Below are 14,634 nucleotides of genomic sequence, written 5' to 3'. Positions count from 1 at the left end.
AAAACTTTATTTACAAAAATAGGTGTTTGGCCATATTAAACCCACAGGCTGTAGTATGCTCATCCTATTCTAGACTATCAGATCATTTCAGATTTCCATTTTATTATTCAATATATTCATTATTTTTCTCAGCTTTATGTCATCTGGGAATTTGAACAGTATGAAGATAAAACTCATGTATGGGAAAATAAAACTGCTAACCCAAATAGTCCTTTACAATACAACCCACACACATAGGTCTGGAAAATTTCTTTAAGAATTATCAGCGATTAATCCTTTGGATAATATTTCTACATCCTGCCCACAGGGATACCATAGATTACTACTAATAACTAACATTTATTGAGTGCTTGTTTTATGTCAGACATCATGTTGGGGAATTTACATATATACTCAATAACATCATATATTCTCACGATAACCCTTTGAGGTAAATACAATTACCACCTCTATTTTGCATTTCAGGAAGTTGGGACACCATTAGAGAGGTGAAATACCTTGCTCAAGATCTTAAAGCCTATGTAGAGAAATCTTGATTCCGACCCAGGCGGGCTAATCGAAAGATCATATTCTTAACTACTGTACTACAATAATTCTATCTTCAATAGCCTGCTGAACAATAGTATATCTTGGATATTTCCCTGACCTATTGGTCTAACACTATGGCACAAAAGAGGAGTATTACATTACTGGTTCTTTCTTATACTGCATAAAATCTTAAGAGACCTAAAATTCAAAAAGTCAATGACTGTAAAGGATTTTGGAGATCCAGGCCAATCTGTTCATTTTAGACATGCAAATTTTAAGACCTAGAACTGATAAATTCTGCATTAATAGCCTTCACAATTTTATTTTAAATGAGAATTAGGTGACCTATCTCTAAATGTTTTCATTTTTCCTTCTTAACTGAAGTATTGGTTTCTCAAAGGTTCTACATTGTACAGCACATATCAGATTGCTGATTCAAAGTAATCAGAAGAATAACAAGTGAATTTACTGCTTATACATTACTATTATTTGTTACTCTGAATATGTACCACATAACTTTTATTTTTATTAATATATAATAAACTTAAATATAAATGGCACAAAAATGAATAAAACGTAAATGTAACTACACATATTTGCAAAGCTTTTATCCATTAACTAAGCTTAGAATTAATCAACAAATTAGTACTCTGTTCCTGTTTTGACATTCTTATGTATTTTTATTCTCAGTCTGTTATGTGTCAGATGCTGTTAAATTATAAGGTAGATATCATTGTAAAGGCAACAATTTTGTGACCAAGAAAAAATATTTAAAGAATTTTGAGTGTACAAGGAAAAAAAAATCACTTATCTATCATATTTTTACCTAAACACATTAGTTCAGTAAACTGCTAAGTTGAATTAGTGATATAGAAAGCACTGTTTATATGATAACTGGTAAACCTCAGAGAGCTTCAGTAATAAAATGAGAAAATGTTTTTTAAAATAAATTAATGCTAAGTATTACTGTTAGTAATACTGCAAACTGTCCATTCTTGGAAAACAATTTAGAAAAGTTAACTCCCTAAACAAAAGGAATTGAAATCATTATAGGAAGAAATCATTAAATACAGTTTTAAGTGAAAAAAGGCAGAATTTATAATCATATGTTTAGTATGAACTCACATTTGCACAACTAAATAAACACTTAAGACATTAAAGATATTAAAGATAGGATGATAGTCTTAATAGTGGCCATTTACTTTTTACGATACTTGTGGTTTACTGAAGTTTTTACTTTTAGTTAGGAAAATGTAAAAAGGCTCCAAAATATTGTTCCTCTAGGACAAATTTTTATTAACTATATTTATATAAAATCACCACTAATAGTGCTAAAATCTAAGGGCACTAGGGCCAGACTGATTGAACAGTCTGGAAAAAGCATACGGAAAAGAGGTCAGATTGTGAACAGGAGTCATACTACATAACTACCAAACACGATTTAATGGGAAAAAAAATAAGAAACGATTATTTGTGAGACAGAGAATTAGGTCTAAAAACATGAAAATGCTTAAAATGTATTACACTTAATTCACTATGAAACTAAAGAAAGCATCATTACCAATTTCAAAAAGGACAAGAGAATGAAGTATTTAAACACTAGTATCTAGCGTCCTAACTACTTCGATTCTGGGCCCATGTACTTAAGTCAAAATAATCTTGAAACACATTAAAACAGAAAGGAAATAGCATGTACCAAACTTCAATGAGATGTAAGATGAACTAAGACTGCAAAATCCTCAATCAATAAGGATGTGGTTCATATTTGAAAGTGAAATAGTTCAGATCTTGTAACTTTAAATTACATATTAAATAAAGTTTCTAATTGCTCTGAGAGTCTGAGACATTTGGAAGATTTGCTGATTTCTTCACTGTTCACAGAACAAAAGAAAAATGATTTCACACTATTTCACAATGTTGAAATAGATTTTCTAATATAATAAAACATTGAACCAGTTCTTGCTTGTTATACTGGCTCGTTATAAGATCCCTTCCAATATTTAGAAGATCATAAAGTTGAAATGTCTGGAGCCATTGGTAATCCTTGATCAGTGACATTTGATTTCCAATGTGGGAAAGGACCAATGAAATACAGCAGAGCTACAGAATGTACAACGTGCTGAATATCTGACACAAAATAACTTTTCTAGGTCAGTTGAGGGTTCTGGTATTTATGTTTGAAAGCAACAAACATTTTACAAACTTACTTGATTTGTATATTGATAGCAAATTAACTGGCATTACTATCCTCAATTATAATGTGTTTCATTTCACTGTCATATATGATGCCTCTAATCAAGGATAGGGGTCTGAGATGTAATAACCCACAATATAGATCTTATTTGGACTAAAAACATATAAACACACTCTTTCTGAAAATTTTTGAAAAGCTCTCAAGTTTCTGAATGGAAAACTGTAAAGTTTACTTAATTGTGAGGTTTTAATTTCTTCATTTTAGGAATCTTATAACCAGTGAAAACAAGGAAGCAAAGCTTCACAATTTCATGCTCTCAAGAGTAAATTTTGAAGGAAAGTGGAATTTTGTATTTAACGTTTCTGACCTAGAGTAATTAAATCTAAAAATAAAGAAAGCCTAGTACATAAAGAACTGTTCTTAGGTGCAATCTCAACTTCTTTTTGTATTGATTCAAAGACAATGATACCATTCATATTTTAATTACCTCATATATTTGTTTTTCTAAAATATAAACAGCTGACCACACTGCAACATTTTTTTTTCCCTCTAACAGAGATTCAAGATACTAATCATCTAGTACGTGTGGGAGAAAGGTGTAATTTAAAGCAGGGTTTCTCAGGCTGGGCACTACTGAGATTTGGGGCTGGATTATTCTCTGTTGTGGGGGCTGTCTCTTGCTGTGTAGGACGTTTAGCAGCATCCCAGGTTTCTACCCGAGATGCCAGTAGCCTCTTATGCTGCCTCTCCGGCCAGTTGACAACCAAAAATGTCTCCCAACATTGCAAATGTTCTCGGAGGGAGAACCATCTGTGCTTGAGAACTAACAATTTAAATCACTTCATTTCAACAAAAAAAATCACTTTCATTTCAACAAAAGAAATCTAACAATTCCAAGCACTATAATCCATGAGAAATTTAAGTAAAAATGATGATTTGATCTAGGATAGTCGTCTTTAATGTACTATAATATATGGGACCTCCTCTTTAAAGTCTCAAATTATACTGTCCCAAATGGTAATTTCTAGCCACATAGAGCTATATAGCATTTAAAAATGCACGTAATTTAACCAGCCACTGAACTTTCACTTTTATTTAAGATAATTTTTTAATGGAAGTATAAGTAACATACAGTGTTACATTAGTTTCAGATATACAACGTGATTCAACAATTCTATACATTGCTCAGTGTTCACCATGATGAGTGCAGTCACCATCTGTCACCAAATGTTATTACATTACTGACTATATTCTCTATGCTGTACTCTTCATCTCTGTGATTTATTTACTTTATAAATGGAAATTTCTACCTCTTAATCCCCTTTGTCTGCTTCACTGATCCCCCCACTCACCTCCTCTCTGGCAACCATCAGTTTGTTCTCTGCATTTAAGTCTGTTTTTTGGTTTGTTTCTATTTGTTTTTTAATATTCCACATGAAAATGAGATCATATGATATTTGTCTGACTTATTTCACTTAGCATAATACCCTTTAGGTCCATCCATCTTGCTGCAAGTGGCAAGATCTCACTCATTTTTATGGCTGAGTAATACTCCAGTGTCACACACACACACACACACACACACACACACACACGCCAAATCTTTATCCATTCATTTATTGGTGGCACTTGGGTTGCTTCCATATCTTCATTACTGTAAATAATGCTGCAATAATAAACCCACAGGTGGGCATATTTCTTTTCAAATTAGTGTTTTTGTTTTGAGTAAATAATTATTTAATAGAAATTTAATTGATCAGCATCCAAATTGAGATGTACTGCACATGTAAGATATATATACCAGATTTCAAAGATTTAGAATGAATAAAAGAACGTAAATTGTTACTTTAATAATTTTATATTGATTATATGTTGATATGATAATAATTTGGATATAGTAAGTTAAGTAAAATATATTATTAAAATCAATTTACTTGTTTTTCCTTTTTTTAATGTGGTACCAAGAAAATTTAAATTCACGTATTTCATTTCATTGATCAGCATGGTTTAAAATGTTTGACAGCCTGTTCAAACAGGTGACAATGAAAATATATAATATCAAAATGTTACCATGAATTCACTGAAAGAGTTGAGTGATTTTATATTTTACTTAAACAAAACAGCATCCACAAATAATATGAGTGCACATGAAGATTTTTGGATTCTCAGAAATATTTCTGGCCTACAGTTTGAGATACACTGGCCTGGAACACCTATCAAAGCTGGTGATGATATAAAATTCATAAGCTGAAAGTATTAATTCTAGAATCTGTTTCTAATGATCTTCCATTCAATTTTATCAACTATATTTACATTTAGGATGAAATGAACTTATCTTTCCCATCTCCATAGGAATATCACAGTCTTTCTTCTTCTAAACTTCACTTACTCTGAAAACCAATAGCAAATGACAAGCTCTTTTGACATTTCAAAAACATCTGAGTTACAATACAAAAATAACCCCTTGGTTATTAGTCTTTTATTTACACTACCAAACTACTAAACCACTTTAAGATTATATTGAAATAACTTTTTGAATCTTAATTTTACAACAAAATTATCATTTTGTTGTTCTACCTCTTTCGAGTCTATCAATTGAGGTAAGTAAAATCTTAATTGCACATAAGAAGGTCCTTGAAGTTCTGGTTCTGATTCTCAATACAACTTAGGGGAAAAAAAAAAAAAATCACAATCAAAAAACCAAAATGGATTTGTATAAGCACACAGCATAATTAATAAGAACAAATCAAGAACAGATAATGGGAAATCAGATAGGGATGCACAGCTCAGCACATTAGTTTGCTTACCAAAAAAAGTATGTGCAAACCCCAGTTTAAAATATGTGCTCAGGATAAAAAGCATATGCAGATGCTAACTTAATAATTATAAAAAACAGTATGACTTTAAAACTATACCAATCTCCTGACCGTGTATTTTTATTAAACACATCTACTGACTGTATAATCTAAATATTTTATTAAGTAGTCAATATCACATTCCTATTCTGGTTTACTGATTCAAAAAGCTTAACATTGTTTCTAAATCTTTTTAAGTATAGAAAGAATGCCATGAAACCCTTTGCCAGAGATTATGGACTTTGGCCTAACTAAATTATTAGAAAGCTTATATTTGTTGGGAGCAGTTTCTTTTAGGAGTAAACAAAGGGAAAAGAGAATTTGAAAGATGAGCAATCTTAGGGACAAAGGAAGCAGAGTTCTATAGGCTGTGCTTAGGACAAAGTCTAAGTTAAGAGCTTCAGGGAATGCTTTACAAAGAGTGAAGAAATTTTTCGTCTTGTAAAACTTGGCCCAATTGTGGAACTGGAAAAAAAAAGTTCTGGGCAAAAGGTACCCCAATTCAAAATATTTTAAATACAGAATTACGTTTAAAGAACATTTAGCTGGTACATCTATTTATATACATTTTATGCCACAGTTATACTAAGTAGTGAGATAAATTATTGCATACCTGGGAGGAGCTGTTGGATAAATAATTTTTATGTGTTGGAATGTTAACTCTTGATTTAAAACCTGCTTGATCCATGTTCTCAATCCTTGTCCAGAATCACCTGATGGATCACAAAATATAGATTAAGAGAAATCATTTTGATAACACAGCATATTTAAAAGCAGTCTATGTAACTTTCATATCACGTAGAGGCTGGAACAAGGAATACAAAAAAAAAAAAAATCTCCATATGTAAAAATAACTACACCACCAATCGCTTTAAAGACCTTGTTTTGAGGGATCCCTGGGTGACGCAGCAGTTTTGCAACTGCCTTCAGCCCAGAGCATGGTCCAGGAGATCTGAGATCAAGTCCCGCGTCAGGCTCCCTGCATGAGCCTGCTTCTCCTCTACCTGTGTCTCGGCCTCTCTCTGTGTCTCTCATGGATAAAGAAATAAAATCTTAAAAAATACAGAAATAAAGACCTTGTTTGAGTTTTCAGTTCCTTGTTTGTTTAAAGGGTATAACAGGCACAAATACATGAAGTAAATTTATTTTTTTCTAAAAAAAAATTCTTTCTGTATCTGATTTTAAATACTGTCATTTCTCATCTTACTCATAAAAACAATAAATTTCTGAGGTGCATATAAACTTTTGTAGTTTAACAACCTAAAGCAATTTTCTTGGTAAAAATAACAAAATTTTTCAAAAGGGGTATTCAGCTTACTTTAACTTGAAGAAATCTTTCTTTTTTATTTTTTTAAAAAATATTTATTTATTTATTCATCAGAGACATACAGAGAGAGGCAGAGACATAGGCAGAGGGAGAAGCAGGCTCCCCACAGGGACTCGATTCCAAGACCCCAGGATCACAACCTGAGCCAAAGGCCAATGCTCAACCACGGAGCCACTCAGGCGCCCCCCACTTGAAGAAATCTAAATTTAATTTTGATAACAGGTTTACATCATGTAAAATATTGATTACACATCCCAAGGCTGAAAAATAACCAAAATCCATGTAAGAATTAATGTATGGATATTTCCATAAAAAAAAAGGAAGGTAATATAGGTCCATGTTATGTAGTCTTGAAGAGGAAATTTTAAAGGTAACAACTTTTAATTTTTTAAATCAGTTCATTAAGACATCAACTAAAAATATATCTACTGAATACCTATTATAATGTGTCAGATGCTGTGCTCACTAGGACATGAGTCAAATAATCATACATAAATATGAGAGACAAACGTAACCACTGCAAAGATGAGACACTTGGTGCTGCCAGGGTTTTACTATATTCAGAACTGACCCAGCTAAGGAGTTCGGTGATACAATTACTAAAATAAAAGCTCTGTAAAGCAAAGTTCATTTTGTATTTTACCAAGTTATTTATTCATTTAATGCTTAGATCACAAATGACACAAACTGACACAGTTTTCAGATCTACAGGATGGTGAAAAGTGAAGTGCACAAGGAAAGAGTATCTTGGACAGAATATGGCAAGTGCTAAGATTCTTTATAGGAAGGGGGAGGAGGATACTGAAGAATGAGAAAGAGCAGGGAGTGCAAGATGAGGCAAGAGAAACTGTGGGGATGTGACAATTCCTAAGAGCATGGAGCTACTTTGTGGCAGAAAGGTGCCATCTTCTAAGGGTCACTCTGGCAGCTGTGTGGACAGGAGGGAGGGACAAAAGTGGGTGTGGGAGATCAATTAGGAGCCTACTGTTCAGGTGACAGATGTTTATATTAGGGGTCCAGCAATGAATGCACAGAAAGAGGTACAAGGATACTTAGAAGATAAAATTAATAGAGATTGGTAATAGGTTCATTATGATGGGTCAGTGGTGGAAGGTTTCAAGGATGACTGTGAGGTTTCTGGCCAGGACAAATGAATGAACAAAGGAACTACACACTGAGACAGGAAACACATGAATCAGTAGGTCTATACTTGCTCTACTGCCTACAGGGTCTTCTACCTGGAGTTGAGCAAAGTACAGCCAGGTGGAAGACAAATGTCAAAACCTATGAATGGTTTTTACATTTTTAAAGAGTTGCTAAAAAAAATAAAGAACAAGGATTGAAAAGGGAAAGTAAGCAGAAAAGAAGAATGTCAAAGAAACCATATCTGGCTCACAAAACTTAAAATAGTTGCTATCTAACCCTTTATGGAGAGTTTGCTGACCCCTGCCCCACACCATCTGTGCCCTTTTGAAGATCCTGGCCTACTCGTCTCACTCCAGGCACACACGCCTGACTGCTGTTCCATGAATGTTAGGGAACCTACTTCAGGGCCTTTGTCCTGGCTTCTCCCTCGTCCACAATAAGTCTAACCCAACATCCACATGATTCCCTCACTCAAGTCTAGGTGCTGAAGTGTCACCCTCATAGTGAGGCCTACTCTGACCACCTTATCTAAAACTATCACCCCTGGCACCTCCCATTCTCTTCGTCCTACTTTTTTTTTTCTCCCCCCATTGGACTTCTACCCACTATATAAAATTTCCTCCACTGGAATGTAAGTTCCACAAGAACAGGGATTTTTGTTTGTTTCATTCATCAATATATGCCTAGAGCCTAGAACAGTGCCACTGCTGGCCATATAATAGATATATCTTGAATGAATAGATTAATGAATGAACACTTGTTATGCAGTTGGATAAACATGTCCAGAGCACAAAGGAAACCTAAAATAGAGACACAAATTTATGTCATCGTATGGTGGAAAAAATAGAATCCTCAGGTATATATGCACATTAGCCTGGAGAGAAAAATGCAAAATGAAAAAAGAGGTCCTAGGACCAAATTCTGAGGAACCCCAACATTAGTGGACAGAAAGAAGAGTATGAGTCTGCAAAATAAATCAAAAGAAATAAATAGGTAGAAAGAATCAAGTGTTTCCAGAACACTGAATGTTGCTGACAGTTCAAATAAGATGACTGGAAAAGATTCACCACATTTAGCAACACAGAGGTTACTAGTAACTTTAGCGACAGTCAACTTAGTTCACTGAAACTGACTATAAGGGCAGAAAGCAAAATACCATGGTTCGGGTCTATGTGAACCTTATGGTGTAGTGTGGAATATAGACGTTAAATTTGGTAATTACACATATGAAAATACCATTAAAAGAAGAACCATAGTATTCTAAAGTAGCATACAATAGAATGAATTAATCTTAAGTTGGAAAGCTGAACTAAAACTATTGTTTTTACCATCCTGAAAGAAAGTACTTCTTTGGTATTTTAGGAGTAGGAAAGGCTCAAACTAAGTTGGCTATATATTACATTCCCATCTGTTCTTCTATGGCTGCCATATCCTAGCAGAGAACTTCAGCCTTTTAAGATTAAAAAAAAAAAAAAAAATCTGCCTCTAAATACACTTTTTCAACCTTGAAAAGCAAAACTTAATGCTACAAAGTAACCTCCAGTCATCCATTCACAAGGTGCACTTTTAAAAAGCCAGCACTTTATTCCAGGAGCTTTGCTAAGACTGTTAAAACTGGTCTGCCCGTATTTGGATTAACCAGAACCCAAGCATTTATAACATAACCACATAAAGTCAAATGTTAAAATCGGACTTCCAGTAAGGGTTTTAATTTACTGCAATGGAGCTCTAACTATATAGGAATTGCATTTCATTTGCATAATTGGCAGAATTCTTTGGATAAATTCTTTGTTCCAAAGTACAAAGGGAAAAAATATATATATTTTTATATTGTACAAGTCTGGGCTTACAACCTATAAAAAGGTCAGTAATTTGAAATTGAAAAGAGTAAGGATAGTACTTTAAGCAAAGTGGCCATGGACCAAAGAAAAGTCTAGGAGTATTTCCTAAAGATATTATGAGATAGGAGGCAGCCCGGATGGCTCAGCGGTTTAGCGCCCTGCAGCCCAGGCCGGATCCTGGAGACCTGGGATCGAGTCCCCCTCTCTCTCTCTCTCTCTCTGTCTCTATGAATAAATAAATAAAATCTAAAAAAAAAAAAAAAAGATATTATGAGATAATCAGCTTATTTATTACAAAGACTACAGTATCGGGGCATTTCTGGATGCTTATAAATGAACACCCCTGGAGCCCCAAACAGTACCAGGAATAAGTCTCTTAATTGTAAAGCACTGATGTCCTCTTAAGACATCTGGCTTCATCTTCTAAATATATTTCATCAGCCAAGTCTTTCCCTTTCAACATCTTTGGCCCATTTCTTCCCTATTTCCAAAATGATACAGCCTAGCTCAGAGTTTTTCCGCCTTACCCCTTCTGGGGGGGTCAGAGAGATCTGGGTGCGGATCCTAAACCCACTACACTCACAGTAACATCAAATTGCCTTGGGCAAGCTGTTCAACTTCTCTGGACTTGTTTTTAAAATGAAAATACTTCCCACAACTGGCCCATTGGAGGTCTCCCCTTTGTACCTTCCCAATCCCCTTGCACTAACCAGCCACCATCCTCTTTAGGCCTACAGAAGAAATCTCGGCTTGAGAGCCCACGTTCTCGCTCAAATCCGACAAGCTCTTCATCTTCCAAATGCTTAATAGGCCTAACCACAGTTTTCTCCTTACGATCCTCTTGGCAGTAAATCACGCACCATCTTGTGATCTCCCATCCACTGCTGACTCAAACTAATTGAATTGTTTTTGTTTTTTGACTTTAGGTAGGCGCCCTGAGGACACCGGCTGCATCTCATTTCTTAAAAAAAAAAAAAAAAAAAAAAAAATATTTCCCAAGAACTCACCCTAGGCCGGGCACTAGGGATGCAAAGATGCAAAGATTAAAACAAGGGTCCTTTAAAAAAACAAACAAACAAAACAAAAACACAAGGGTCCTTACTCTTGAGGAAGGGAAGGCGAAGTGGGGAGGACAGGCGTTAAGCAATTACAGATGAGGGTGAGGAGTCCTACAAAGAATTAAACGCCCTAAGGGCAGGCGGTGGAAGGAGACTATCTGTCCCTCGGGGCTGAGATGTGACCTTGTGCTCCATCTCGGGGGTTTAAGGACAAGAGGGGGAAAGAGGAACAAAGCAGAAGGAGCAGCAGGGGCGACAGGACTGGGAGAAAGCGCTCCGGCCCCGGCACAGGGCCTAGCACAAAGGACATAATCCATAAACCACTCCAGTATCTCCCCCGTCTACAGGAGTACGAGGCTGGAGGAAGAAAGTGGCACAGAATCCAAGGCGGCTGAAACCCCAATCCCTAATAGCTGGCCCTGGAGAGTACTAAGTAATTTATGTGCCTCTTGCAGAAAACTTACCTTACTAACTCGCTCTGTTTAGACTTGAGGGAGAACCCGGGTGGGGGTGGAGGAGAGGGGGGCACGGTAGCAAGGGCTGCAATGGAGACAGTGTTGTGGATGGGGGGATGGCCCGGGGGGGCACGGGGGCCACCAGCAGGACGACGGGCCGAGCACCGCCAGGCAGAGGGAACCCGCGGCGGGGAAGGCGGCGGGTCCCCCCGCGCGGGGCCAGCGAGCGGGGAGGGTCGCCCTTCCGAGTTCACCGAGCCCTGGGGGGGGGGAGGCGACTCTTCCACGACAGCAACACTGGGGAACCCGAGGGCAGGACGCTCCCCAAGGAGAAAACTAGGGCGTAATCCACCTGAGCCGTGCAGGAAGATCAGAGAGGCGCTGTGCCTCCCGGCCGGCGACGCCACGCAGCGCTGCAAGCGGACGGAACCCGACACAGCCGCCATCGCTGCCGCCCGAGGAGTGCGGGGCCCCGCCCCTCCGCCGCGGCCCCGCCCCGTCGTGGCCCCGCCCTTCGCCGCGGCCCCGCCCCTTCGCTGCAGCCCCGCTCCTTCGCCGCAACCCCGCCCCTTCGCCGCGGCCCCGCCCCTCCGCAGCCCCGCCCCTCCGCAGCCCCGCCCCTTCGCCGCGCGAGCCCACGCACGTAGGGACGCAGGGGCGCTCCTCGGGCCGCGCATGCGTGCTGGGGCTGCTGCGGTCCTGCCCCTCTGGTCAAGTCAGAGGCGAGTCTTGCAGCCCTGACGCTTTGGTTATGCGGAGGGTGGTTTGTGCAGGTGACAGCTTTTCAGGAAGCCTAAGCAGCCTGTTTATTTACTGTAGGATTTTTAGCTGCAATCCCAGAATTTAGGATTGCCTTTTTTTTTTTTTTAAATTTTTTTTTTTATTTTTTTTTATTTATTCATGATAGTCACACAGGGAGAGACAGAGAGGCAGAGACACAGGCAGAGGGAGAAGCAGGTTCCATGCAGGGAGCCCGACGTGGGATTCGATCCCGGGTCTCCAGGATCGCGCCCCGGGCCAAAGGCAGGCGCCAAACCGCTGCGCCACCCAGGGATCCCTTTTGTTTTTTTTTTTAAGATTTTATTTATTTATTCATGAGAGAGTGAGACAAGCAGAAGGAGAAGCAGGCTCCGTGCCGAACCCGACGTGGGACTCGATACCGGGTCTCCAGGATCACGCCCTGGGCTGAAGGAGTCCCTCAACCACTGAGCCAGCCAGGGTTCCTCAAGATTGGCTTATATTTTATGTGGAGAGATATTGGTGTTATTTTGCTCAAGATTTAGCAGATATAATTGGTGTTATTTTGCTCAGAATTCAGCAGATATAATCATATTTGACCTTCCACTTTTGGGCCTTGAACAGGACGTTTGTGGCTTTTATATTCAAGATAAGACAAGTGTTGTAATAGCTCTGTAGTTTTAATTTTTTTTTATTTATTTATGATAGTCACACACAGAGAGAGAGAGAGGCAGAGACACAGGCAGAGGGAGAAGCAGGCTCCATGCACCGGGAGCCCGACGTGGGATTCGATCCCGGGTCTCCAGGATTGCGCCCTGGGCCAAAGGCAGGCGCCAAACCGCTGCGCCACCCAGGGATCCCAGCTCTGTAGTTTTAAAGAAATGGTTCGCACAGCAGTTCTAAGGAGGTACCATGTCACACCCACTAAGGTGGTTATTATCACAAAAACAAGAACAAAATAAATGTCGGTGGTGATGTGGAGAAATTGGAACTCTTGTGCATTGCCAATGGAGAGGTGAAATGGTTGCAGCAGCCGTGGAAGCAGATCAGTTGCTCCACAAAAAGTTAAATGGTTACCGTATGATCTAGCAATTCTACTTTGGGCCGTGAAGAAATGAAAGCAGGAGCTCAAAAGACATGTTGGCATACCAGTGTTCCTTATTCACAGTAGCCAAAAGGTGGAAGCAACCCAACTGGCCATCAATGGATGGATGGAAAACAAAATGTAAACATGTGCAATGGAGTATTATTCAGCCCTAAAAAGGAAAGGAATTCTGATACATGCTACAATTTCGATGACCCTTGGAAACACTATACCAAGCGAAATAAGCCAGACACAAAAGGATAAATATTGAATGATCCCACTTAGGTGAGGTTCCTAGAAGAAGCAAATTCTTAAAGACAGAAAGGAGGGCAGTGATTACCAAAAGCAAAGGGGAAGAAGGATTGGTGAGGAGCTGTTGTTTAATGGGCATAGAGTTTCTGTTTGGGATGATTAAAAAATTTCTGGAAATAGTGATGATGGTTTTACGACATTGCAGATGTATTTAATGTTACTGAACTCTGCACTTAAAAATGATTAAAATGGTAGATTTTATGTACATTTTATCACAAGTTTTAAACTACTGAAAACAAGTAGGATTACCTTGTTGATAAAGACCTAACCATAGACATCCTTTAATGCTGAGGGCTGTAGACCCCTCAAACGGCTCTTTCCTCATGTAAAATTCATCAAACAACCCAGGAGAACTTTAAGTGCTGTTAAACTCTAGTCTTCCATTCATTGTAGTTTGCATCATGTTTAAGCAATTCCAACTTATCTTTTATTTGTTCATGGTACTCACCCTACTCCCAAGTGACTAGGTTGCTTAACATCATGGGTCAGTTGCCAAGACAAGCTCTATGCAATTGCAGTGTTGGACCAATGCTGTCTATGGGAATGGTCCTACATGCCATTAGTTCACCAGATCCAAAAGGAACTCTGAGTCATTTCACTAAAGCCTATAGATCGTCAGCTGAGAATACTGAGAATGAAGTCATTCTAGTGGACGGACGGACTGGGGTGGACTGACCTCTGACAACCAATTCTTAAGAAGTACTTCCATCTTTAGGCTTGCCTTCCACATATGAACTCTCGATAACTTTCAAGATCCAGGTGAGAAGAGGGCAGTGTTATACTAGGAGAAACCACTTGGAGATATGCCAGGTAAGGCTTTGACTTCTACTGTTAGAACTCCATTATTGCCAGAGAACCTGGCTGCACATCACGCCATGCTCTGAGACAGCAGAAAATCAGAAGCCTAATAATATGCTGATGTAATGTAGATCATATATACTAATAGTGATACTACATAGCTGAAATTCATTGGGACTTAGTAGGTGCCAAGCGCTGTCATTAGTACGTTCCCATAAAACTCTGTCCTATTGCTATCTGTTTTGCCAGTGGAGCTCAAAACGGTAAGGAACTTGGCTCAAGAGCATACTGCCAGTCA

At 38.3% G+C, this 14,634-nt stretch overlaps 1 protein-coding gene across 5 annotated transcripts in view; it reads right to left on the bottom strand.

The window, feature by feature from the left end:
- The window catches only part of LYPLAL1 (lysophospholipase like 1), an 89,680-nt gene extending 77,797 nt beyond the window's left edge, over positions 1 to 11,883 (bottom strand). For all 5 annotated transcript variants that reach the window (XR_012001796.1, XR_012001798.1, XR_012001797.1 and 2 more), the window contains exons 1-2: positions 11,757 to 11,883; positions 6,191 to 6,290 (exon numbers count right to left, since the gene is read on the bottom strand). Coding sequence is in view for 2 of the 5 variants with exons in the window: in XM_025991309.2 (XP_025847094.1) it covers positions 6,191 to 6,290; positions 11,757 to 11,850 (194 nt within the window). In the remaining 3 variants the exon portion in view is untranslated. The remainder of the gene's footprint in view (positions 1 to 6,190; positions 6,291 to 11,756) is intronic.
- Positions 11,884 to 14,634: the final 2,751 nt, after the last annotated feature.

Source organism: Vulpes vulpes, chromosome 5, assembly GCF_048418805.1.
Source record: "Vulpes vulpes isolate BD-2025 chromosome 5, VulVul3, whole genome shotgun sequence".
NCBI lineage: Eukaryota > Metazoa > Chordata > Mammalia > Carnivora > Canidae > Vulpes > Vulpes vulpes.
This window is presented reverse-complemented; position numbering and strand designations above follow the sequence as displayed.